The 25,882-nt window shown below is 48.3% G+C and overlaps 1 protein-coding gene across 4 annotated transcripts; it reads right to left on the reverse strand.

Moving 5' to 3' along the window:
• Nucleotides 1-827: 827 nt before the first annotated feature.
• KLHL20 (kelch like family member 20) lies at nt 828-25,490 on the reverse strand. Of its 4 annotated transcripts, none has more exons than XM_071751378.1 (13): nt 25,411-25,490; nt 24,827-24,944; nt 23,142-23,202; nt 17,102-17,675; nt 12,866-13,024; nt 11,681-11,775; nt 10,457-10,572; nt 9,525-9,708; nt 8,348-8,491; nt 8,074-8,207; nt 7,274-7,482; nt 5,234-5,340; nt 828-2,760 (listed from the first exon to the last, which is right to left on the reverse strand). In XM_071751378.1, the coding sequence occupies exons 3-13, from the start codon at nt 23,162-23,164 to the stop codon at nt 2,676-2,678; spliced, it is 1,830 nt and encodes a 609-aa protein (XP_071607479.1). In that variant the 5' UTR covers nt 23,165-23,202; nt 24,827-24,944; nt 25,411-25,490; the 3' UTR covers nt 828-2,675. The 4 variants fall into 4 exon arrangements, with proteins under 4 accessions (XP_071607479.1, XP_071607477.1, XP_071607478.1 ...); XM_071751376.1 differs by lacking the exon at nt 24,827-24,944 and adding an exon at nt 18,034-18,364 and having other exon boundaries at nt 25,411-25,487; XM_071751377.1 differs by lacking the exon at nt 25,411-25,490 and adding an exon at nt 18,034-18,364.
• Nucleotides 25,491-25,882: the final 392 nt, after the last annotated feature.

Here is a 25,882-nt window from a genome sequence, read left to right on the forward strand (position 1 = left end):
ATATTTATTGGCAGCTGTCACCACAAACATTCTTCATTCCTCTCCCCAGTAACTGGAGCTGCCCCAGCCCTGCACACATGTAACCCCCTCACCTGACATCACTCTCTGCCTAGTTCCTAATCTCACTGATTTCTTTCATCCCAGAAGAGCCATGCCCTTGTTTTTCAGGTTTTGTTTACTGGTTGCTGACAGATTATTTCTGCATGTAAAGGTTGTGAAGTGGTAACTCCTAACCCTGACAGAAGCAGCTACACAATCTCCTGAAGGCTCTGTAATGGTTCTGCAGCTATTTGAACTCTCACTTGTGGTGTTTTATTTTCCTTTTATGAAACTCCTGAGACAAAGTTTGCTCCCCTGCTTTAGAGGAACACTGGGTAAAGCAGGAGGAGGTCTGACATAACTGACACCCAGCTCTGACTTGACACCAGGACTCTTAACACCCACAGCTTGGTTTTAATTCTAATGCTCAGCACTTCCCAATGAATTCGCATGCTTCTCAAAAAAAAAAAAAAAAAAAAAATCATTTAGCCTCTTTTAACCCCTTCCTTGCCTTAAGAACAGACTATTAGCACGTGCTAATAATTAATGTCCCATGGAACACAGGAACTACAGCCATACCCAGCTCTCCAGACTGAAGCTTTGCTGCTGCTGCCTGGCTGTACAGCATTGCTGCACTGCCCAGCTCCTTTCTTCTCTTTTTTTCACATGCAGTGGGGGGAGGAGAGCTGGAGCTGGGCACAGAGCAGCCCCTGGGACTGATGTCTGCAGAAACCAAGCAGCACAAACCACACAAAAGCCTCTGCCTGCACCCAAAGGAACAAACAAAGAACAGCATAGAAGAAATTTATTAAGATAGCACTATTTATACAAGTTACTCATGCTAGAAAAAAGCATCAATGATACATGTAAACATTTGTTTACAGAATACTTGTCTTCCTTGTAAAGGTGCAAATGATCTTTGTATGTAAACACAAGAATACCAACCTTTAGGGGAAAAGGAGCTTTTAAAAAAGTTTTAATGACCCATTTATTACTGGATTGTAATTTTTACTATATTCAAGCACATTAAAATCTGAGCTACATGAATCAGATGAAGTTAAAAGAACTTAAGATGTCAATGCTGCCTTTTTCGTCTCTGGAATTTACAGGACTCTTTCAGAATCAGATTTAGTAGGGTCCAACACTGTATCAGGTGCAAAAGGTCACTCTTTCATACTCGACAGGAATTACAGTACAAACATATCAGAACCTTTGAGTTTAGAGTTCCTCCTCCTCTCCCCCAGCAGCCACTGAACCATGGCAGTTTCTCACAGTGCCAGCAAACAGTCCCTCCCCTCCCAACTCTTTCATGAGCCTCATACCTGCTCTAAACCAACACAGGTGAAGTGCAGAACACCCACCACCAGGGAGAGGAACCACCTCACCACAGTCAGTGTTTTACAGCAGGAATTCTGCAGACAGAGATGGAAGGCAGGAGGGAGCTGTAAGATGATGCTGGTGGCCAGCAGGAGCTGACTGTGGGTTTGCCATTCCAGCAAGAACCTGAGAAGTGAGCACTGGACCTAGGCTGGTCAGAATTAACAGCTGATAACCTGCACCCCAGCTTCAGGCAAGGGCTGCCATCTAGCAGGCAAGGTGAGAAGAAGGGTTCTGTAAGTCAGCAGCAGCTATTTGCTCCTAGGTTCACATCCAGGGGGGAGGGGAGAGACAAAAGCTGAACTTTTGTACCCTACACCATCCAGTCAAAAGGCATCGTTTGAAATCCTTTTCACTCTCACCCTTTTGGGGCACTTCACTGATTCAGGTCGAGAGCTGAGAGCTCCAGTTCTGCTTCTTGTCTCCAGCAAGACTGGAAGGACACTCATGGCACCCATCCTCAGAGCTTTCCTGCACTCTTAAGAGATCCTAAAACACACCACAAGGGTTGGAACCACAGCAGCTGGCAGGACACAGCCCTGCCCTGCCCACCAGCTTCTCAAGACTCCACTCACACAGGCACATATACATACATATATATATACATATAAAAATACATATATATATATATATGCACACATACATATGTACATAAAAAGCTGGAATTCTCACGGTGAGCGATACAAAGAAAACACATGATACAAATTAACTGAAAAAATAAATATACTCTGTGCACAGAAAAGCTTCTGTGCAAAGGTGGCACCTTGCAGGTCAAGTACTTTTTTAGAAGCTCTCTGTAAATAAGGCAAAAGCAATGTTTTCTGTATCACTTTCCTTTTTTGCCCACCACACAGCTGCCACATCCCCCGTTCACACAGCAGGCTGGGAAGCAGGAAATCCTCCTCCTTGCCAGGCTCCCAGAATAGTGTGTAGTCTCCACATTGGCATTGTTTAAGCTACAGTAACTTTTACAGTTTGGTTGATTCAAAAATGTAGACTATTTAGAAAAAAATACGGACGTAAGCAACATTCCTAACTTTTGTCCAGTGGCTCCCTGGAGTCTGGCAACGTGGTCTCCCATTGGGCACACTCTGACCAGAGTCATTTTTATCATTCCAGAGAAAAAGAGTCACCAGCAAAGGGTTACATGGGATCTTGCCCCTGCAGACCGGGGCTGCCAAGAGCTCCAGTGTCACCAAGTCTCTTCAGTTTGTCTGGGAAGGAGAAGCCAGGGCTCTTCCTGCCCCCCCAGGGGAAGCTTACCATATATGAGACTCACAGTGTGTCATTTTGATCACCCCAACTCCTCCTCCCAGCCGCCGGTAGTTCATCCCCCCATACAACCTGCAAGGACAGAACAGGCCTCAGTGCTCACTCTGCTTCAGCTCCTTCACCCCTGCACCCACCACAGGCACCCACAGTCACCCCCAGTTACCCACAGTCACCCCCAGTCACCCACAGCTACCCACAGGCACCCCCAGCCACCCCCAGCCACCCACAGTCACCCCCAGCCACCCACAGGCACCCACAGGCACCCCCAGCCACCCCCAGGCACCCACAGTCACCCCCAGCCACCCCCAGTCACCCCCAGTCACCCACAGGCACCCACAGGCACCCACAGGCACCCACAGTCACCCCCAGTCACCCCCAGTTACCCCCAGTTACCCCCAGGCACCCACAGTCACCCCCAGCCACCCACAGCCACCCCCAGTCACCCACAGCCACCCCCAGTCACCCCCAGGGACCCACAGGCACCCCCAGGGACCCACAGGCACCCTCAAGGACCCCCAGGGACCCTCAGGGACCCCCAGGCACCCTCAGGGACCCCCAGCCACCCCCAGCCACCCTCAAGGACCCTCAGGGACCCACAGGCACCCACAGGCACCCTGCTGTTCACTGGGGTTCACCCCAGGACAAGTTGGCAGCCCTCATTTTCCATCCTTCCCAGGCAGCAGCTGTACTGCTCCTGCCTTGCTGCCTCAAACCAGGAACTACTTCTTGTTTTGACACCAGGGGTTGCTGCTACTGCAGTAACCATTTGGTTTTTCCCCTCTCTTTGGTCATCTTTTCCTCTCTTACAAGGGAGGAAAGAGCTTCGCAGGCTGTGGCTGACCCTGGGCTACGTTTTGGGGAGCAGAAGGACAGGTTTGCTGCTTACAGTTCAACTGATTTCTTCCATATTTCTGTTACCCTGCATTCAGCTAATCCATCCAAGACGTAACAGATCTCAAGCACCATCTGTTTCTCAAAAATATGTTTCTGAAATAGTGCCTGCACTCCACATGGAAATCTCATCCCTCTAGACTCCAGCATCCCACTCACTTCAGCTGCATATTCCCCCCTGTGCCACCACAGACTGCTGGCAGGAACAGGAGAAAAAAGTTCTTCAAACAACTCCTACCAATGCAATTTGTTAAACCTGAGTTGTGTCAGAAGCACCTCTCAGTCAAGCTACACAAACTTAAAAAAAAAAAATCATTCACTGAGCAAGAAGTTCAGCAAACAGAAGGCCACAGATGATGGTATTGAATGGGAAAAACCCACAGGTTAATCCCCTGAACACCCTCCTAAACCTCTGTGACTGCACAGGCAGTAACTCCTAACTCCAGTAACTTCATTACTGTCACTGTCCCTGCAAGCAGCTGAAACCACCCAGCTGAGGAATACAAAGGATGTATTACTCTCTGCTCAGATGGGTTACTCAGCAGTTCCACAGCCATTGTCTGGAACTCTACACACCAGGGGAAGCTCCTCCACTGCTTCTTAGGAATGCTCACCTCACAGGGAAAGGCTTCATCTACTACTATTGCCAGGCTGGAAGCAATAAGATCATTAATTTCTTTCTATTCCCCACTGTGACCAGATCACAAAAGCAGCAAGAATACAGGTGACAGCTTGAAATTTAACACTCATTAGATTTAGGAAGAAATAACTGCTTGCAAGTATAGTTATGAGTAGGGAAGACACAGGAAAAATGGCCTTCCTGATCAGTGCTCAGTTTTGATCAGCAACTTTGTATGCTTCCTCTCAGCCTGTAAATCAGATGGAATTCTTCCAATTGCTGTCTTGCAGCTTTAGAGGCAAAAACCATCATATGCTCACAGAGTTCAGTTTCAGCTCCTCCCAAAAGGATCAGAGCCTCAGCTTGAAAGCAAAAAATGAGTAGGCTGGATTCTACATGACTTGTGAGCTCCTTCTGCTAAGGGCAAGTTTTATTAGAAAGCAGAAGAGACTCAGCCTAAAATAAACATATGGGATATATGTCTCTCTCCCTCTCAACATGGAACATTTTTGTTATGTTCCAAAGCAGCACTTAAAAATCAAACTAGGTTCTGTTAGAACCTTTTTGTTGCCACCCAACAAGCCTGCTAAGTCATTCCTTTTCTCTGAGCCTCTATAACCCATCTATACACCATGTTCCTACCTGCAACAGAAGCAGGAAGACTTGAATCATTAAGTGTCTGTTGAATCTGTTGGGATACTCAGACGGGAAAACCCATGGAAAACTCACTGGCATTTTACTTACAATGAAGCCAATGGCCAGAACTGAAGCATAAATCTGCAAGAAAATGTTTCTGAGCTGCCATGGCCATGGGGATGCTGTGGGTAAATGGCATACTGGGCTATTTTTCAAACTGTGATTCTCTTTCTTACACTTTCATGCCAGCCAACCCCAACCCAAGATGACCATGACCATGACCATGACCATGCTGCTGCTCCCACACCCAGGTTCCTCACTGCTAGAGAGGGCACTGCCAGCTCAGCTGGGTGACAGCCAGAGGTGGCTCCCAGGCTGCTTCACAAACTCCAGAGTTACCTCCATGTGTTGGCATCTGGATCAAACACCTCAATGGTCTTCAGGTACGTTGTGCCATCAAAGCCCCCCACTGCCATCAGCTGCCCATTGACCACTGCCAGGCCAACCTGCAAAACAACCACCACACACAGGAGCTCCTTAGCTGGGATGTCCTGGAAAGACAGGTCCTGAAAGGAAGGGTTAAAATGAAAAATACTAATAACAGGATTTCGTAACCATGCTTGGTGAAAGGTAGTCTGCAGGAGAGGTGTTTTTTGAGGGGAGGGGTGAAAGGACAAATAAAAGAGTCTAAAAAATACAGACAGATGAAAAGTTAAATATTTGTCTCAAAAAAAAAAAATAAAAAAAGAGAATAAGAGAACTTCAAGAAGACTGGAAAGAGCAGAAGGTTCCCCTCATTGCCAGCTACAAGAACTGGAACTGCTTAAATGAGAATGGATACACAAAATCCTAAGCTTTAATAAGCCAAAAGTTATTATTTTTTGGACAGAAATTCTTCACCAAGTGTAAAATGCATGTGCACAAGAATATCTACCAGCCTACCAACCACTTGCTTGAACTATAGGAACCATATGTAAATCCCTGGCCTGCTCCTGTTGGGCTGGGACTTGGACCACCTGCAAGCACCTTGGCCTCCCAGCCTTTCTATTTTGTCTTTCTGCTGAAGCACAGAATCTCTGAACTCTCAAACAGTTCTGTGGTTCAGGCAGTTTGCTCTCAGTGAAAATATCTTGTGGCATCACAGCAGACAACACAATGCAACATGGTCCTTGCTTTGGGTTTGGGGGAGTCAGACAAGTCAGGAGGGCTGGAGGTACAGATGGATCTGTGTAGCAGTGTCACAGGGAGCAAATACAGAGGGGCTCATCAGACAGCAGTGAGTGCCCCATCAGGAGCCAGAAAATACTGCTGGACAGTGTTTTGAGGATGGAAATGAAAACCTCTTTGCCTTCACAACCAGTAGTTCCTCACATGATGATTCACTCCTGCCTCACCAGACACTGAAACACCAACATACAGACAGAAGGAATCCACTCCTTACCACATAATCCAGTGTCCCATGGTAAATATTCATTACATTTGCATCTGCCCAGGCACAGTGACTCCTCAAAGCACTATGTGAATCATTTGTTCCCAGGACATCCCCATGCTCACAGGACTTGGTGAAGAAAGACAACATACTAAGTGAAAGCCTGGAACCCAGAAGGCAAGGGACAAAACCTTAGCTACAAGTGTACCTCACTGCTAGGGCTCCCCCAGGTAGGTACCTTCACCTAAATCATGCAAAGTGCACCTAATTGCAGGATGAGACCCAGGCACTAATTGTGATTCTGTTCTCTAATGGTATCTCCCACCAACTATGGCTGCTTCACCAAGAGAACAACAAAAAGAACTCCTCTGTTTCAGGCTTCATTGGTTGACCCCATAGACCAGAACTATTAAAAAAGCCCCACAAATTACTCCACGTCCCCATTCTCAGGCACGTTAACATCTGTCTGTGGTGTGACACAGCCACCACTTCATTCCCTCATCTTCCTAAAGAGGTTTGACTGTGTGCAAGCCCTTCCCCTCACAGAGGAAGGGGTGAAGGTACAGAGGAAGCCAAGAGAGCAACCTGGTGAGATGAGATGAGATGAGATGAGATGAGAGTATCCCCTGCCCTCACCACCTCCTTCTGCAGAGTCTGGAGAAGCAAACCCAGGCACAAGCTCTCTTCAGCTGCCTCAAGGGAGGTTGGAGTGAGGAGGGAAACAGCCTCTGCTCCTTGGTAAACTGTGACAGGAGCAGAGGGAATGGATGGAAGCTGCAGCAGGGGAGGTTTAGGCTGGATGTCAGGAAATATTTTTTCACTGAGAGGGTTGTCAGGCACTGGAATGGCCCAGGACAGTGCTGGAGTCCCCATCCCCGGAGGCGTTTTAGAGGCATTTGGAGCTGGTCCTTAAGGCCAGGGTTTAGTAGACTGTGGTGTTGGCCAAAGGTTGGACTGGATGAGCTTGGAGGTCTCTTCCAACCCAAACACCCTGTGACCGGGCAACTCACCCCGCTGCGCCGGGACGTCATGGCCACGACAGGAGACCACTGGTTGGTTCTAGGGTTGTACCTCTCAGCACTGCTGAGCTCTGTGGTATCATCTCTGCCCCCCACAGCATAGATCATGTCCTGGTACACTGCACAGCCCAGGTGCTTCCTCCTTGTCCCCATGGGTGCAATCGTGTGCCAGCGGTTGTCCTGGGGGTTGTAGCGCTCCACTGCAGGGCAAAGGACACATCTTAGGACAAGGGACAGTGGGGCTCAGTGCCAGCTTTCAGCCTGCAAACAAAGTCTGCAAAGACTCCACAACTGCCACACACCAAATGTCTGAAAAATCGGTTTGTTATCAGCTCCTCCTCTATGGAACACGGGCTGTTCTCCCTTCTGCCTCCACTCCTAGACACTCACAGTCAGCATCTCAAAACTGAGCTGGCAGTGCTGCAAAATCACCTGCACTACCCCCTTGCAGTACTTTTACCTTTGGCACCTTCCTTCCAACAGCAGGAAAGGGCTACTGCAGGGGAAAAAAAAAATATTTGCTTGCAACTGTTATGCAAGTTCGCTGTACTCAGGACATGCTGCCAAATGCAGCATCCAGAAAGATAAAAATAAATTTAAAACCCACACGACCAGGCAACAGGGGCTCACAAGTCTGGGGAGTGAATTACTGTATGGCAAAATTAAAATCTGAAAAAGAAGAACTGCAGTAAAACTGATCACTGAAGATACCCAACAGCCATCTGGGGACACTAAGGACACACAGGACCGTGACGAGTGCTGAGTGCATTAAAGGACAGCAAAAAGCATACCAGTATTGAGAGGAGATGTCCCATCAGAGCCCCCCACAGCATAGAGGAAGCCCCCCAGCACAGCCACTGCAACTCCCAGGCGCCTGGTGCTCATGGAAGCCACTCGAGTCCATTTGTTTTCTTTGGGATCATACCTAGCAAAAGAACACAACTCCAAAGCTTAGCAAACTGTTGGCATCTTCACAAAGGGGCAAGAAAGCTGACCTTATTCTCTCCAGATAAAAATTCTGTGCCCTGCTATTTTTTTACTATTTTTTTTCAAATTAAAATGTACCTTTCCACAATGTTGAGACAGGAGACACCATCCTGGCCACCCACAGCATAGAGGTAGCCCCCAAGAACTGCTACTCCAACACTGGTCCTGCAGGTACTGGTGGGGGCCACATCACTGCTCCACTGATTTGTCTTTGGATCATACCTAGAAAAAAAAAACACAAACAGCACAAGTTGCTTCCCTAAGTAGGCTTCACATTCTCCTGTGCCTGGGAACTACTGAGGCAGTGAAACTTCCCTGTCTTGAGCTTAAACTGCAACACAGCTATTTGTAAGCTGGATAAAACCCCAGAAATCATGTAATGCACCCAACACATGTTAATCCAGGAATGTTCAAATTGAGATGATTCCAACTGCAGATTAAAGGTTCACACCCTCCAGAGAGCAGGTTACCAGGGACTGGCTGACATGGGGCTGTGTGTTCTCTGGAGCTCACACGAGAGCCAGCACTGAGACCTGCACCTCGAGACAGGAGAGGAAAGAACCAGAGTGAGCTGGGAATTCAGAGAGAAGGAAACCTGGAGCAGAGATGTGCAGAACGTGGCAGATGGAAGGCTTGGGTAATGATCTGGGAAGCTGGGAGTGTCTGGGGAGACGGGTGGGTGGAAGGGCAGGCTGAGGCAGAAAGGAGATACTTGTATAGCTCATTGGACTTGAGAGCACCAGGAGTCAGGCAGCTTTTAAGCACAGGGATTGCCATGTGCAGCTCCCCAGACTACAAAGTTTGGGAAAGCTTTTTTGACTTAAGTCTTCCATAGGTCTAAAACTGACCTATTTTCCAACTTCTGCATGAATGCCAAGGTTCCTTATTTCTCTAATTACCCAGTAATTACTTCAGTAAAACTCCAGGATCTTCCCCTCAGCATCTAAGAAACACTCGCTGTAACCTCACCTTCCTCAGCAATGCTAAAACCAAACCAGCAATGCAGGGGTTAACCAGGACCAGACCCTTCTTTCATGTATTCCTGCCTTACACCAAAGGCTACAAAGGCTTGTCATAGTAAGTCCTAGCAATATTGACAAGGTGGATAGAAGAGAGGAGGAAGTAACGTGTAACCCAAAGTTCAGGTTTTCAGCAGAACCAGAAAACAGCAGGCAAAACAAGATTTTAAAGAGGCTGCAGCCCACTTTAAACATTCAGAGCTACCTTTTTGCACAGTGGCCAGGCACAGACCTACCTTTCCACGCTGTTCAGGTAGGAGGAACCGTCGTGTCCCCCCACAGCATAGAGGAGATCATCCAGGACACTGACCCCGACCCCACAGCGCCGCTTGCTCATGGAAGCCACCATCCGCCACTCGTTGGTCTGCGGGTCGTAGCGCTCCACGCTGGAGATGGCATCCCCACTGCACCAGCCCCCCACTGCAGGGACACAACACAGCATCACAACACTGCCTGGGACAAACAACCCCCCTGGAACCCCCCTGGAACCCCATCTCTGAGGTGCTCATCCTGAGGATGAGAAGGAGGCAGAATGCGGCTTGTCAAGAGGAACAGATGCAGTTTCCGAGTACTCTGGCGTTCATTGCACCAGAGAAATCACACAATAAGGAGCTGTAGGTTAACTCAAATCACAGAGAGTCAGGGGTTGGAAGGGACCTCAAGAGATCACGGAGTGCTCCAACCCCCCTGCCAGAGCAGGGTCACCTCCAGCAGTCACACAGAACACATCCAGGGGGGATTTGGATGGCTCCAGGGAAGGAGACTCCACAAACCCCCTGGGCAGCCTGGGCCAGGGCTCCCTCACCCTCACAGGGAAAAAGTTTTTCCATACCTTTATGTGCAACCTCCTATGCCCCAGTTTGTACCCATTGCCCCTTGTCCTGTCATGGGACACCACTGAGAACGTCCCATCAATCATGGGACACCATGCACCCCCCTGCCACTCACCCTCTCCTTATTTACACACATTACTGAGCTCACCCCTCCGTCTCCCCCAAGCTGAAGAGACCCACTCTCCCAGCTGATAATGCACTTGAGAAACAGGCTGTGGAGCCCAGCCTGGCAGGAGCCCTGTCCCCAGAAGCCCTGTCCCCAGGAGCCCTGTCCCCAGGAGCCCTGTCCCCAGGAGCCCTGTCCCCAGAAGCCCTGCAGCAGGAGCTGTACAGACCTGCAAAGAGCACCTCCCCGCAGCGGATCGGTTTGCGTGGCCGAGTTCTTGGTCCTTGCATCAGCGGCCGCTCTTGGGGCAAGAGCAGGTAATTTTTAGCTTCATCTACTAGATCCCTGGGCAAGACAGGAAAATGTTAATTCCCCCAGTTCACTGCTCTCAGGAGAAAGGTACTGAAAGAAAAATCTGATGGCCAGGGCAGCCACCACTGGTACTTCAGGAAATGACAGATCAGGTAAGTGGGTGAGTGGCTTCAGTCAGAACGTACACTGTCACCTCAACACTCATCAGCTGCCCACAAGCCATTTACACTGTGACAGCAGCAGACCTGTGCCAATACTTGGCCAGAATAATAGATACTGCTTGCTATAAAGCCTGATAAAAAACTGTGCCAAGAGTCAGGCGTACGACACAAAGCAGAAAACCACAGGCTGCCTCAAGCTCAAACTGAACAATTAGTTGTTTTGCCCTAGGAACAAAACAGGAGTTGAGAAGCACACAAATACATAATACACACACATGACCAATAGATGGAGATAGTACCCTTCTGATGAATATTTTCTCCATCAGCTCTGTCCAGCTCACACTGTTCATCCATTCATGACTTGCCACCTGGACTAAGCCTAATATTCCAAACCCCTGAATAAAACAAAAGACAACAACAACAAAAAAGAGCCCTACTTCCCTGTCCCCTGAGCTTTTTACAGAGGATACAGAACTAGCAAGGTGAGACTGATACCATAAGAGAAGGGAAGGACAGTTTCCCTGCACTAGCACTGTGGGAAACAGCAGACTGTAAAGAATCCAATTCAGTTGTCAAAGTGCAGATCTTTACACGGAAAAACTACTTCAAGTCCTCATGGAAGTATGAATGACATGCAGGTGGTAAGCTGCAATGAAAGGCCACGGCTAGAGAAACAAAACTGTGAAATGGAAAACAATGCTGAGGGGTATTCTACCAACAGCCAAACTGTGCACTCAAGAGGTTACTGGTTCACTGAGAACCTGTAGGATCAACACCACTTCCAGAGCCCAGTGCTGGGTGTTCCTCAGGTGATACACACACAGCTCACACCTCTCCTCCCCCCAGCTGCAGAAGAGGAGGTCGTGGGACATCACCCAGCACCCACTGGGAAATCAGCACAGCTTTAGAGAAGGGGTGCACAGGAGGGACCCGAGTGCCCCAAACCCCGGGTCAGTTGTGTGGGGCAGGAAGGGAATTACCGGCATTCCTCGTCACTCTTGATGAGGGGGTCAGAGCCCACTGTCCCCACGAGGAACTTGGGACTCAGGAGTGGCAGCCGGACGTGCTGCAGGACCTGAAACACAGAGCAGAGCACGTCTGCTGAGCCACACACCAACACAGAGCTGCAGGAAGCCAGAGGGAAACCAAAACACTGGCTAATCTGTTTCTATAAAGAGCTGGGAATCCCTCTGGCAGGCAGGCACCATTATTTATACACCCAAACCCTGACATCTCACTTAAATGCAGCTTATCTGACAGCACCTTGGCCTTTCCAGTGTACCAATTTAGATACAGAAAAACAAGTCTTTGAAATGGGACAATCCCCGGGTCTGTTAACAGCCGAAAGCAAGGTCACAATTGGAAACCTTCACAAAATTATAGATGTCAATAAACCTGCCTGAAACACTGGTTGAGTTACAAGTTTTCCCAACCATTTATCTCTCAAATGGGGCTGATACTGTGCAGTAAATGAGCAGTAACAAACCACACATCTTTCACAACAGTTTAGCATTTAGAGGTCCAAGCAGGCATAGACAAGGGGCCTGAAAAGGCACACAGCTCTAAGAGCATTCAGAACTACTTTGAGAACAGCAGGTTTTTCTGGTTTGTTTATTCAAAATAATTTTCAAAAGCTTTCCACTAAATAAAGTTGGATTTAATGTCTATTTCCAAAGCAGAAACACTGAGGCAGGCAGACTCACACCTCTTTTGATCACAGAGCCTGAGACTTCAGAGGCTTTCTGGCTGACAGCTTGGTCAGAATGGGTGCTTCTCTGGGAGATGGCTTGGCTCACATGAAGCATCATATTTCCAGAAAACCATTCTGCAGAGCTTAAAGGTACAGCTCAAACAAAGACAAGCTTTTTATTATCCATCACTTCCTTTTCATACAACACACTGCAGGCAGGTTTGTCTCGACAGACTACTGGAATGACCCAGTTTGGCAAGTCCTACCTGGAAACAACCCAACAAAGCCCCCACTGAGGGCTCTACCCACTGCACCCTCCAACTTCCACGAAGGGGATGTTCAAGCCACCCAGCACAGCTGGGAATCAGAATTACTGTGGCTTTGCCTGCATTCAGAACCACGGCACCTCCACAGCAGCCCTGATTACCCTTCCCCTGGGTAAAGTGGCCTGAAATGGGCCTGAGCTCCAGCCTACCTGTGGCAGCTGGGGTCTTCTCTCCTGGATGCTGTATTTCACCCAGGCCATCACTGCATTGAAGACCTGCTCCTCGCTGCGCACGTTCAGCTCGTCACTGGAGATGATGTCTATGAGCTGGTTGGCAGGGAGCAGCATGAACTCCTCACTCTCCATTACCTGGTCAAATGAAAAAGGGGGGAAAAAAAAAAACAACAAAGTAAGGACAGTGGCCAGAACAGCACAGCCATTCACCACTGCAGCACTTCAGCCCAAGGGGACACAGTCTGCCTGAACTGGAGTCTAAGGGGCTGAGCTGGTGCAGTGCCAAATCCCCATCTCAGGTTTGACACGAGCACAGGAAGGGTTTGCTGCACAGAGCAGCACAAAGTTGCTAGCAAGACAGACACCTTTACATGCAACTGAAAGGGAATTTTACACAAAGCTTTTTTTTTTTTTTATAGGACAATTTTAAAACCATTGAACACACTGATCGGGTTTCCAAGTTTGGAAAAACAAAGCCCTTCTTTACAGTCAGTCTCCCCCTTTGCTGCCTCTAGTATAAGAATGTTGTGTAGGTGATAAACACATCGTGACCCAAAAGTGGTACTGGAATAGAGAGGCTCTGTTCACTAAAAAATTCAAAACAGAGCACAAAAATAAGTCTCAGAAACAAGTTACCAGAGGCATCACAGAGAATATGGAAAATCTTCCTGAAAGGGGACTTGTGACACCACAGAAAATGTTTCAGGAGAGGGTGATGGACTCATTTGATCCTGCCTCTTTCATTTGCTCTAAATATATCCATGAAGCATGCACAAGTTCAAATGCACTTCAGGGGGAACCAGAGCCTCCTAAGAACTGATCTCTTGTGATATTCAAGCCACCAACCATCTGCAAACATGTTCATTCCTTCAGTAGCCAAGATAGCAACCAAGTTTCTCAGGAGGCTTTAGCTGCTCACACAAGACACCCCAGAGCCTGCAACTGCCTTGAGAGGTCACAGAGCTCAGGCACCCCCACATCTCCTGCACAGACACCAGGGAAAGAGGCAAAAATTGAAATAAAGACAACTGCAGCAATGGTTTGGTTGGTAACTGCCAGCTTCCCTAAGGCACTCCCAGCCTGGGGGCTGCCGCCTGAGAGAGGCTCAGAGAGAGAAAGCAGCATCAGCTTGGCCTTATCACTTGCAACCACATTAGAAATCCAGGACTTATTTTGTGATCTGCAGCATAAATGAAGGAAAAATAACATTCTTTGACCCGATCAGCTCAGCAGCAGTCAGCTGTGCAGTCCTTCCAATGGGCTACAGAAATTAAGTGAGAGCAGTGCACGAAGAGACAAAAGTTGGGAAGCACTGACAACACCAGACGGAGTTGAAAGGAGCAGAAGAGGCAGTGGGACCAGTGCCCAGACTTTGGTTTAGGATCCCAAGAGCCCCAGCAAGGTTATCCCACACACACTGCTGCCCCAGAGTAAGAGCTGGGCTGGTCATTCAAGTTCTGGATCAGCATTTCTCCATAAAATCCCTCCCTGCCACATGGGCAGACTCAGACTCAGAGCCTCTGGAAACTTTTGAGTTAAGGATGGTCCCTCAGAAAGCTCAGCTGCACCCATGGCAAACCCAGGTACTAATACTATGCCACTTGTTAGTAGTTTGCACAGTAAAACAAATAATTATTTAAAATGCTCTGGTTTAGTTTGGCTTAATTATCAAGACCCTAATAATTATCTGACTAATATTAATGGCCTATTTGACTCATTTGCTTATTAAACAAGAATGGGATGGGTTTCATTTCCTCTAGAGTGTTCACACACATTACTGCATTTACAGAGAGAGTAAATGGCATGAGTATACAATATGGAGTGCAACTGTTGCCTGTCAATAAAAAGTACAAGTTGTTAATCCTTAAGTATATCTTTTCCCATTATATAGATGTCAGAAACAACAAAAAAAAAAAAATATACAAAGCCTGTTCTTGTACAACATAGTTGTTAATAGAACCATTTCATGTTACATGCACAAGATCCACGAGGAGTTTTAGGCAACAAATTAAATTGAGGGGAATGGAAAAGGCAGAAAAACACTTTACCAAGAAGTTAATGATGTAATGCAGCACTACACATAAAAATTAATAGAACTAGAGGCTAGCAGGGCAGAGGGGGTGAAGCAGTCCAGACTGCATCCACAGCAACTGCATGGGTTGGCCTGGTGCCTGGTGCTCAACATTTTACATTGCCATTCAGGAACTTCTCATCTTACAGGTCTTTCTGGCAGGAGGAAGGAGGAACACACAGCCTCTGCAGAGCAGGGCACTTTTTTTATCAATTCTGAGCCTCCACAGAGGAGGATGATTAAGTAGCCAAGTCACTGGCTGCCATCAGAGATGGAGATCCACTCTCCAGATGGAAAAAAAAGGGCAGAGCAGAATACAAACCCAACAAGCAGCACCACTGAGGTTCATCTGCAGAGAAAAAGTGGAAGCAAAAGAAAAGATCATTAAGAACAAAGGACTGCAAAACTCCTGGGGCACTGCAACAGACACCAAAACCTGCCCAGGCCAAGGAAATTGTGCTCTAATCCAAGCAACTGCTTTCCAGATTCAGTTAAGTCAATTATAATATGCATCATCTTGGAGGAGAGTGCTTGCTGAAACCCAAGTATTTTGCCTTTGTGTGCTTTAACAGGGATAAGGAAGACAGGAAGCTGTCTTCGGGGGGATGCAACAATAAAAAGCCCCAGAGCTGGCAGCTCTTATCAGCCAGCTGCACGTATTAATGCTAAAACACTTTAAAACAAAATTGTCACGCAGTTAAAAAGTTATTTAGAGGCTTGTAAGCATGCCCTACTCATGTAATAATGAGAAGAGCACAGATCTAACCATTAAAACCACCAAGCACTGAAAATAAACAACCATCTGGTTAGCCATCCTGCTCCCAAAGAAAAATTCAGAAGAGAAGAAATTCAGAGCAAGCAAAGAGCACATGAAATGGCCAGCAAGAACGTAGGGCTTTTGGGAAATCACCAAGTTTTGGAAAGAAAACAACCTCTTTATCTTAAACAGCAAATTGTGTTCTTCATGGTTAGGAAAGACATTTCAGTGCAGCCTTCAGAGTAAACTGATGTCACAGGTCTACAGTTAAATACAAAGTATTGTCATCTTCCATGTGTCCAACAGTCAAGCTCAATTGTGTTTGCTTCTGCTCATCATTTTCTTAAAGTATGACCTAACTGAAATTAATATAATTCCAATCTAATTCCTGGGGGTGGGAAATAAAAAAAAAAGTCATCAAACTGCAATCAATCAGAGCACTTACATACTGCAACTTCCCTGGGGAAATTAATCAGCATCCAGAATCAGTACCAGAGTTACTCCCTTTGGAAAGGTTCTACCTGTCAGGCAGGTGGAAAGAAGGGATTTTTCTGCAGCAGGCTACCTGTTCCAGGGCATGGAAGAGTGCAAGTTGTGTAAAATTCTCTAGCAAACCTTCATGCTGAGCACACTTGGCAAATTCCTGCCCTTCCAACTGGGGCTCAGGAAAGACACCACCTCAAGTGTTGGGCTCCTTTCTGCATCTGGGTGTGTAACAGTTAAGTAAAGAACCACACAGGCTATTGACCATAGAAACCTCCATTATTATGCTGCTCCTTCTCTGAACCAGATGCTGGTAAATTTTTTCCTCCAAAATCATCTAGGCAGAATTAACAAAGGAAGAGAGACTTGGGTTTATGAAGGTCAGCAACAAAATTACACATCTGAATTACTTACAAACAACTTCTGCTGAATAATAGATGCAAAATCCTGGTTCTGCTACAGCAGAGGAGTTCAAGACTCCACTGAGGCAGCTGTTATCCTCCCCCACACACCCACATTTCCAGTCCCAGTTTTTTGGTGCTGCTGATGTACTGTCCTTACTCTAACACCTCTCTCCCCTCCAATCCTGTGGAACATTTCTGGAAGGGGAGGAGAATCTCACAGCATCACCCAGCCACGCCAGGTACCACACCAAGCATGCCAGAGACCCTGCCTTGCACTGAGCCCCCAGCACACAGCTCCCAGAGGAGAAGTTCACCCACAGAGCAGTGCAGAGGAGTCCTCCAAGGGCCCCTTCCTCCTTCCCTCCCCAGCTCACAGCTGGCACCCATCACCATGAGCAGATACCAACCCGGGACTTAGAAAGAAACACAAAGTGAGGGTTGCCCGGGCACTGACACGACAGATTTGACACCAGGATTCCAGCACACTGGTTTCTCACCTCCTGGAAGTTGTGCTGGGTGAACTTGTCAGCAATCCTCAGGAGCTCCCTGCAGGAGTGAGTGTCGGCAAACGCCCGGATGCCCAGGCAATTGGAAGGGTCCAGCTGCCTCTTGAGGAACTCGCAGCAGGCCTCCTGGATCTCGGCCAGCTGGAGGAGGCAAGCTGCTGGCAGCAAGGTCTGGACATTGCCCTCTTCCACCGTGATCTGGGAGGTGTAAGCAAAGTCAATCAGCAGCTCCATGGCCCGCTCGTCGATGTCTCTGATCACCACCTCCGTCTGCCTGCTCTCCGCCAGCTCCCCCGTGAACATGGCCCTGAAGTAGGGGCTGCAGGCCGAGAGGATCACCCTGTGGGCGTAGATCTTCTTGGCACCCACCACCAGCACCACATCACAGAGCTCCCGGTGCTTCCGCAGGAGATTGATGACTTCCAGGGTCTGCCTGGGGTGCTTGTCAGAGATGTAGGGCATGCGAGCAGGCTGGGGCACCCCTTCGGGCAGCTTGTTGGGGTCTCCGAGGGTGCAGCGGCTGGTCACGTCCATCCCGGTCTCTCCTGGGCGAGCACTGGTCCCCCTGCAGGGGAGGAAGCCAAGGGACAGCATCAGCACCTCCGAGACCACCAGTTCCACAGCTCACACCCAGTGCCGGCCAGCAGTGCCCCTGCTGGGCTGTGGAAACCACCCTGGGGTCAGTGGGAAGGAGAATCTGTCCCAAAACGAAGTGTAGCTATGAGTAAACAAACGTCAGCTTGCAGCAGGCTGTATTTATAGCTGGGTTTGCCTGCTCTGTCTGACACACACCTCTGCACTGCCCAACCAAACACAGGGATTTAATTTATTACCTGCAGCCTCCTCACAGCCCCGTGTACCAGCAGAGCTCAGCACTACCCCCTTGCCCAGAGAGTGGCTCCCAGCAGAGCAGAGTCACTGACCTGCCCACTGCCACTCCAGTTTCCCCTGACAGAGATGGATTTCCACTGCAAACATTTCCACTGCATGACTGAACCAAACCCGTCTGTTCTTCTATCAACATTTTTGACAGGGTTGCTCATCGCTGTGGTATCTGAGCACACTGAACTGCCACACAGCCCTCAGCAACTCCAGGTGGCCTGCAGCCTACCACAAGTGTCCTTCAGCTTCACAGAATATCCATTTAATTACCACCTCTTTGGATGTTTTTGAATTATAGAGGCTTCTGACTCAACCCACCTTCTCTGACACATTCCAAAAGTTTCTTCTTTCCCAGGAATGGCAGACTAAAAACTGCAGAAGGCAAGTGGGATTATCAGACCAAGCAGGAAAAAGTCAAAAAAATCAAAGTATCCACAACTATTGGCCTAACAAGAAAGGAAGAACACAAAGTGCAACCGTAGAGAGGAGGAACCACTGAGAACATACAAACCAAGTTTCTGGAACAGAGCAGGGGATTCCCAGCTCCTCCTGCAATGTTCTAGCTCTCTGCTGTCCTTACAGAAGTTGAGGTATCTTTCCTTTTCTCCCCACACTCCTGAGCAGACACCAGCTCTGTCACTCTCCATGCCACCCCCTCTGCCTGGCAGCACTGCTGACAGATGATGCTCCAGACTCCAGAGAACAGAAACTGCCCTGAGCCCTCCTGCAGGGATGACCTGAGATGACAGACCCCACACCTCCCTTGGGAGAGATGCCTCCCTGCACCCCAGGCTTCCCATCACACTCGGACCGAAACCAGAACCAAACCCAACTCTGTTTACAGCAGCCGGGTCAGCGCACACAGAACTGGGCTGCCACCTCCCATGTTTTGAACATATGTGAATTTCTGTCCTTTAAAGAGACTTCCCAGCACCAGTTACTACGAAAACAAAGCACAGGAAACTATTGCCTCTGCCCCCTTCAAAGGAAAACCATCACTTTGAGCAATCAAAGCATGCTGAGCAAAATATCAGAATGCTGATGGTTATAAATGAGTGCACTGGCTGCTGGTGACACACGGAGAGACCCAGGACATCTCCTTTACCACCTGCTCTGGTACACTGGTATTTGTGAGCTGCCACCACCTACCTCTCCTCAGACTCAGAGGTGAAAAGGAATCAAACTTTGCTTTGCCATTGCTCCATGTACTTTGCAGCATGCTTGAGGGAGAGAATTTGAAAAGCAACTCACACCTTTCTCCCCTCATTGTTATGTCAAAAGCACTTTCTATCCACAGGGAAAGCAGTTTCTCAAATTATTCACTTGCATCTTAGCCTGCTCTCCCATTCCCCCCCACACCCTTTTCTTGATCATCATATTCAGATGTTTCAGACCATTACCTCTTCCCTCATATCTCAGTCACACAGACCCAGCTGGGTCTCCCCTCTGGGTTTTGCTTGCTTGCTCCTGTTCGGCCTCTGCACCTTAAATGCCTGGGTTTTTATCCCTGCTCCCTCTTTATATCCATCACTGTTCTCCTTTTCTGACACCTCTGAGAAACCCTTCTGCTGTCACACTGCCTCTTGCTCTCCTCCACCCACTCTTGTCCCTCACAGCCCAAATTCACCTTGTGGGCTTTGAAAACCATTTTAAAAGCTCTGCCAAGTTCCTCAGGAGCAGCACAGCCAAGCTCTCCTTGCAGCAGAATACACAGATCTAAGTTTAGTGGTATCCCTATAAAAAAACCAAGAAACCTTGGCTGAAGATTAATTTACCTATCTGGCTTACTCTCCTAGCCCCAAGGCCAGAGGGTAAGCAATTTAATTCCCCTACCAAGAGATGGAGAAGATGGTGACAAAAATCCCCCTGTGGAGCATAGCTCTTGCTAAGCAAGCCAAATGGACCTTGTTGTGTCTTAGGGGTTTCAAGCTGTGTCAAACCAACCTCTGGGACAAAAAAGAAAGAGTTCTCTTAAGAGCCAGGGTACTGTAATAATTTTGGACAGCTTCTTCTTGATCAGGTTGTCAATCAAAGCCCCTCTGTCACACCTGTAGGCTTTCCTCAAAGACAACCCCTACTAAAACCAGCCCTAAAGCAGATCTCAGAGAGGTTTTTAAACTGGCACAGATTCTAAGGACAGAAATATCAGATTCAGGCCATGCTGCTACCAGGCACACAGTGCACTCTGTCAGTCCCAGCACCCAAAACTCTGCTGACACAGAGCAATGGGGAGGCACCATCCCGTGCCAAGTGATCAGCTGGCCAGATCCAGGCAGTCATCCTGCTCCTTCCTACTCAGGGAAGAACAGGATTTTTCTGCCCAAATGAGCCTCTGCTGAACAAGACTTTAACTAACTGAAAAGGAGCCTGGTGAGTAAAAGCTGGAGGCACTCCTGAGTGCCTGCATTGCAACCAGCCTCCTCCTTCCAGGAGAGAAAGTGCTGGTTAATGATTAAAGAAAATTGAATGGATGGAAGAAAAAAAAAAAAAAAAAGATTAATAATCAAATTAGCACTCCTGATTCATCCATAACAGATCTTTGAGGTAACAGAGCAGCTAGTGATCAATGGGGTTGGGAATTTCCATACTGGATCAAACCAGATGCTTGATGTTAAGCATTGTGGGTTGCTGCTATACACAAGCCCAGAAGTGTGAATTGGAAGGACACCATCTGATGGCATGTGTCTCCACAAGGATAACAATTGAGCTGCAGCATGCATACATATGCAGAGAGACTGAAATGATGAGTCAGGAGCCCAGAGGTGTGAAAGACAGAAGGCAGCACTTGGTTCTCCCATGGCACAGCCACAGAGCTCAGGGATGCTCCTAACACTCAGGGTGAGTAAGAATCAGGCTGAGGATCACTCAGCTTGCAGATATCCTGGGATTAGCTCCCATCAAAATGCCAGGCTGGGGAAAACAGCAAATACATTGGCATTAAGAGAGGGCTGACAAAGGATCAGGGTTTGTAGCACACTGCTGAAAAGGACAAGTGGGAACACAGGCAGCCTGCAGCATTAAATCAGCTAAATAAATAGGCTGCTCTGCCTCCATTTTATTTATGGCACTTCCCAAAGCTTTATTCATCAGCACAGACATCTACGAGACACAATCCTTAGAGCTTACAGCAGCTTCTTCCAAAACTCAAAAAAAAAAAAAAAAATCTTGTAACACATACCTAGGAAAAAATCTCTCCAACACTGTCACAGAGCTCCTTAACTCTGAAGTCAGAGTAACCTGCATTTCTTTAAGATAACACAGGTTTCACCATGCAATTACAAGCAAGCTTTAACACAGTTCAGCAGAAAACAATAGCCTGACCTAAGGCCTATGGAGCAAAGTCTCGAGCTGAAAACCTCCACTGAAATCCAAAACCATACTCTAGTGGATTTCAGTAGCAACAGATTTTAGTGGCAAATAAAGAAAACAAACCAACCTGGCAGTAATTTCTGTCAGTGCCTTGTTTTGAATTTAATGCACACACAAGGAGTATGCTCTGGACTCATTACAGAACTGCTACAACACAGATCTCTGATTGGGGCCAGCCAAAGGCATTGCCTTCAGCAACAGAAGTGACCAACCCATCCCTGCCAACTGAGCAAACTGAAATCCTTCACTGTGGCAACCCATACTCTAGGAAATAGTTAGCTAAAAGTGTAATTATAAGTATCACTGACTTCTTACCTAGCCAGGTTTAGGTATACGTCCTCAGTGATGCTGAGTTGAGCCAAGAAGCAGATAAACCTGACTGCAATCCTGTTTAACACAGCAAGGATCTGGTGTGCATGTCTCTAGCTACACTGACCAAGCCCAGAAAACTCAGTCTCACCCAGACTGAGGATGCCCATGTGCAGAAACACAAGGTCAGGGCTGGCATTGGAAGGAAAACAAGAACACAAGCCAAGCCAGTCACCAATTTTATGCCATTGTGGAAAAAGACTTTGATAAATGGAGCACCACATAAGAACATGAAAAGCTGTGGGTTTATACTTGTTAAGATGTAAAAAAGCCTCTCTTGTAGAAGACTAAGATGGAAGAACTCGTCTGCTGCTTAATCCATCTTGGTACTCATCTGCAGAAGTCCCACACAGGTCCTCAGTGTCTAAACCACATTTTTTATCTGGGCAAAAATACTGAACAATGCAGGGCCCAGTGACACCCGGATCCTGTCCCAAGCATCAGCTCAACTGAAGCAGCAGCACAGTCTTTTTTTGTTGCAGTTGAGGGGTTCATTTAATTAAACAACTCTGTCACTCTTCAAGGGTTTAAATGACTATTTATTTCTTACCCCTTTACACAGAACCCACACAAATGGTTTCTGCAAATGCTGGAGACAGAAATGCTCTGCATACCCATGAGCAGTTAAAACTCCTTCCCTTCCATTCCTGTTTACCCAGAATAAAGCTTCCCTGCTTTACACATCCTAAAGAGAGCAGACAGACTAAGCAATTCTCTGAGTTCTCTTTACTTCATTTAGAGGTGCAGAACTTCAGGAAACTTTGCTTCCCCACAACCTGCATCAGATACCAAGATGTATCTGCTGCTAAGCTTTGCCCTGGGATTGCCACCACAGTCCTGTTTGCCAGCCTGTCACCCTGCTGACTTACTGCCACAACTTTTTCTCTACATAACAGATAATGATTCTGACATAATCACAGCAAGAACTTCTCTGAATTAAACTTCAGCTGTATCTTCAGCTCATTAGAACCGAGGCAGCTGGCATCTGTAATTAGAAGAGGAAATCTCCTTTTCACCAAAGACCTCAACCCATCAAAGGGACTAAAATCTTTTAGGTAAGGGAAAAATAACACCCCTTAGAATTTCAGGCAGTTTTTCACACAATTTGCAGACCTAAGTAATTCAATACAGATTTGAATTATTATGATAAATGGGGGGTGAAGAATTATGGTACCTTGCCTTCTGTACTGTTACTAACAGCATAACCATTTCAAGACATCTGGTCTTGCAAATATCAAAAATTAAAAGTATCTAAACAAGGACTAAAAATGACTGGTTTATATCCCAATCCTCCTAGCCGGGCCTTAAAGAAAAAAAACCCAACAACGACAAAATTTATGGTCTCATCACTTAGGAAATCACAATCTCAGATTTATTGCCTGAGAGAAGCAGAACTGTTCCCAGCTCTTACCTGCGCATTGGCTTTCCGTCCATGCACCGTGAGGAGAAACCTTCACCCTGTGCTTCAAGATCTGATCCAGAAGAGAAAAAAAAACCAAAAAGGAAAAAAAAACAAAACAGGGTGACATTCTGAAGCAAGACAACCTCCTTTCTTCTCTTTGTGCTGGCTCTAGGATAACAGAACTGACCACCCCCATGCACTGATTTGCCTTCAAGCCCTTATCCAGCTATAAAATTCACAGCCTGGATTACAGCAGCAGAAAATATAATCATCATTAAAAGTAATTTCACCACAGCTGCATAATGATTCTCTAGGCAAACAGAATACACACATCATAAAGTCAGTAAACTGTCTGCCTCCCTGAATCCTTAAAGCTGTTCTTCCAAAGGAAAAAATATTTCAAGTAACTCTCCCTCTGAGGCAGGAGGTACTTCTCCCTTGCACATTTACCAAGGATTTAAGGCAGGCTGGCACCTCATAAACATTGGAGCACTGCTCAGCAGCTACACTGCAGAGCCACAATTTGGTATCAGATAAAACTCCTGTCTGGAAACTGAAGGCAGCTGCGTGCTGCAGAGGTAAGAGGGATGCTAATAATGGTACCTCTGCAAAGATCAACAATGCTGCCTGATGCCCACCCAAATTCCACTCCAGATATTCATTTTCTGGAAAGAATAACAGTTCCAAACTGCACAGGCCTTCCACCAGCAACCACTAACTTCTACATCTAATGCAAGTTAACCCTTTTTACAATACTCGCTTTGATTTCAGTTTTAATGGCTATTCAATTAGGAATAAATTTAATTCTATCATTATTTAAAGCAGGAGGCTTAACCTTTTTTTTCATGTATTAGAAGGACCGAAGATTAATCTGTGAATATTGATATTCACAGCTTTCTTCCCATCCAGAAATGGGAAACCAGTGAAACTACAGGAAAAGCAATGACAAAAAGAGACTAACTCTCAAAATAAACAGAAACAGCATTTAAAAACAATTAACTTGAACTCAGGCATAATAAAATCATTTTTGCAAGACTGAGATTGTCAGATTGGAGCCTGCATCCAACAACAGCAAAACATTTTTGCCACAATTTTAAACTAAAACTACAAAGCTGCCGCATCTTTATTTGGCTACGTGAGAAAAAAAACAAAACCCCCAAACTCCTTCTTTCACATGCAACACCTTCCAGCTGCGTTATCACAGACCCAGCAGCCTGCCGGTTCACAGAGGATAAGCTCAGACTTGCTGCCTGCCACGGCTGCAAATAACTTTCCTGCAAATAAAGCAGAGCAATGCCTGCTGCTTTGGTACCACTCACACCAACCAGGAGCCCAGCCCGGGCTGCTCCATCCCCTGATCCATCCTCAGCTCCATCCCCTGCCCCATCCTCAGCTCCATCCTCTGCCCCATTCTCTGCTCCATCCCCTGCCCCATCCCCTGCTCCATCCCCTGCCCCATTCTCTGCTCCATCCCCTGCCCCATTCTCTGCTCCATCCCCTGCCCCATCCTCAGCTTCATCCCCTGCCCCATCCCCTGCTCCATCCCCTGCCCCATCCTCAGCTCCATCCCCTGCCCCATCCTCAGCTCCATCCCCTGCCCCATCCCCAGCTCCATCCCCTGCCCCATCCCCAGCTCCATCCCCTGCCCCATCCTCAGCTCCATCCCCTGCCCCATCCATCACTCCGCTGCTCACCGGCACCCAGGGGATGCCCCGAAGCCCCGGGGAAGGGTCCCACCGGCTGCCCCACAGCCAAATAACCCCTTGCACAGCTTTTCAGCCGCCAGACGCCTTTCAGAGCACCTTGCACATGCTGGGAAATGTGGACGATGCTATTCTTAGCCCCCTGATTACATCAGATTTAATCCCTTTAAAACCCACATTAAAAGTCGGGGGTCGGGGGGGGGTTACATTTTGGCCCCCGGTCCCAGATTTTGCGGTCTGGGCGAGGCAGTATCTGGGTTTTCCCAGCAGAACGGGGCCCCGGCTCCGCAGGTTCCCGACGGCTGCTGCGGGACGAACCTCCCTTCCCTCCCGCCCCCTTTCCCTCCGGACCCCGGGCGGGCAGGAAGGGACCGAGCCGAGCCGAACCGAACCGAACCGAGGGAGCAGACCGGCTGAGGGCCCAGGCCGGCACCCCCTGCCCGTGCCCGGGAGCCGAGGGCCCAGGCCGCACCCCCAGACCCCCCGCACCGGCGGGGTAGGGGGGGACTCCCGGGAAGCCCCCGCCGAACCCCCCCGCCCGACGGGGAAAGGCGGCCCGGGCCGCGCTCACTCACGCCGGGAGCGGGGTCCGCCGCGGTCCCGCAGCAGCCGAACCGAACCCACCCCGCCCGGCCCCTCCTCAGCGGCAGGAAGCGGCCCGGCCCCGCGCCCGCCCCTTCCGCCCCCGGTTCGCCCGCCCCTCACCGCCCCCGGCCCGCCCCGGTACCGGCAAGGACTGCCCCGGTTGCCCCGGTACCGGCAGAGACTGGCCCGACCCGACCCTGTGCCGGCAGGGACTTCCCCGGCCCGATCCCTGCCGCCTGGGCTCTCCCGTGTCCGCGGTGTCCCCGTGGGGGGGTGGCTGTGGGGTACCCGTGCCCGAGAGCCCCCGAATGTCCCTTGGGGTGCCCGTGTCCATGTGGAAGTTCTGTCCCGGGGAAGTTCTCAGTGACACGGCTCGGTGTCCGGGACCCTGTCAGCCGTGTCCCGCCGGCAACCGTTCTACGTTAATCACACTCCTTCCTCTCAGATTTTAATATTTTTTTT

The sequence above is a fragment of the Heliangelus exortis genome, chromosome 8 (genome assembly GCF_036169615.1).
Source record: "Heliangelus exortis chromosome 8, bHelExo1.hap1, whole genome shotgun sequence".
NCBI lineage: Eukaryota > Metazoa > Chordata > Aves > Apodiformes > Trochilidae > Heliangelus > Heliangelus exortis.

Excerpts from the sequence above, each read along its gene's own strand:
- KLHL20 (XM_071751376.1), bottom strand. The coding sequence starts at position 18,134 with ATGTTGATAGAAGAACAGACGGGTTTGGTTCAGTCATGCAGTGGAAAT. Across the intron at positions 9,709-10,456 it reads CGGGGAGGTGCTCTTTGCAG|TGGGGGGCTGGTGCAGTGGG; the intron begins GTCTGTACAGCT and ends GTGTCCCTGCAG. Across the intron at positions 8,208-8,347 it reads TGTCTCAACATTGTGGAAAG|GTATGATCCCAAAGAAAACA; the intron begins GTACATTTTAAT and ends TTCTTTTGCTAG.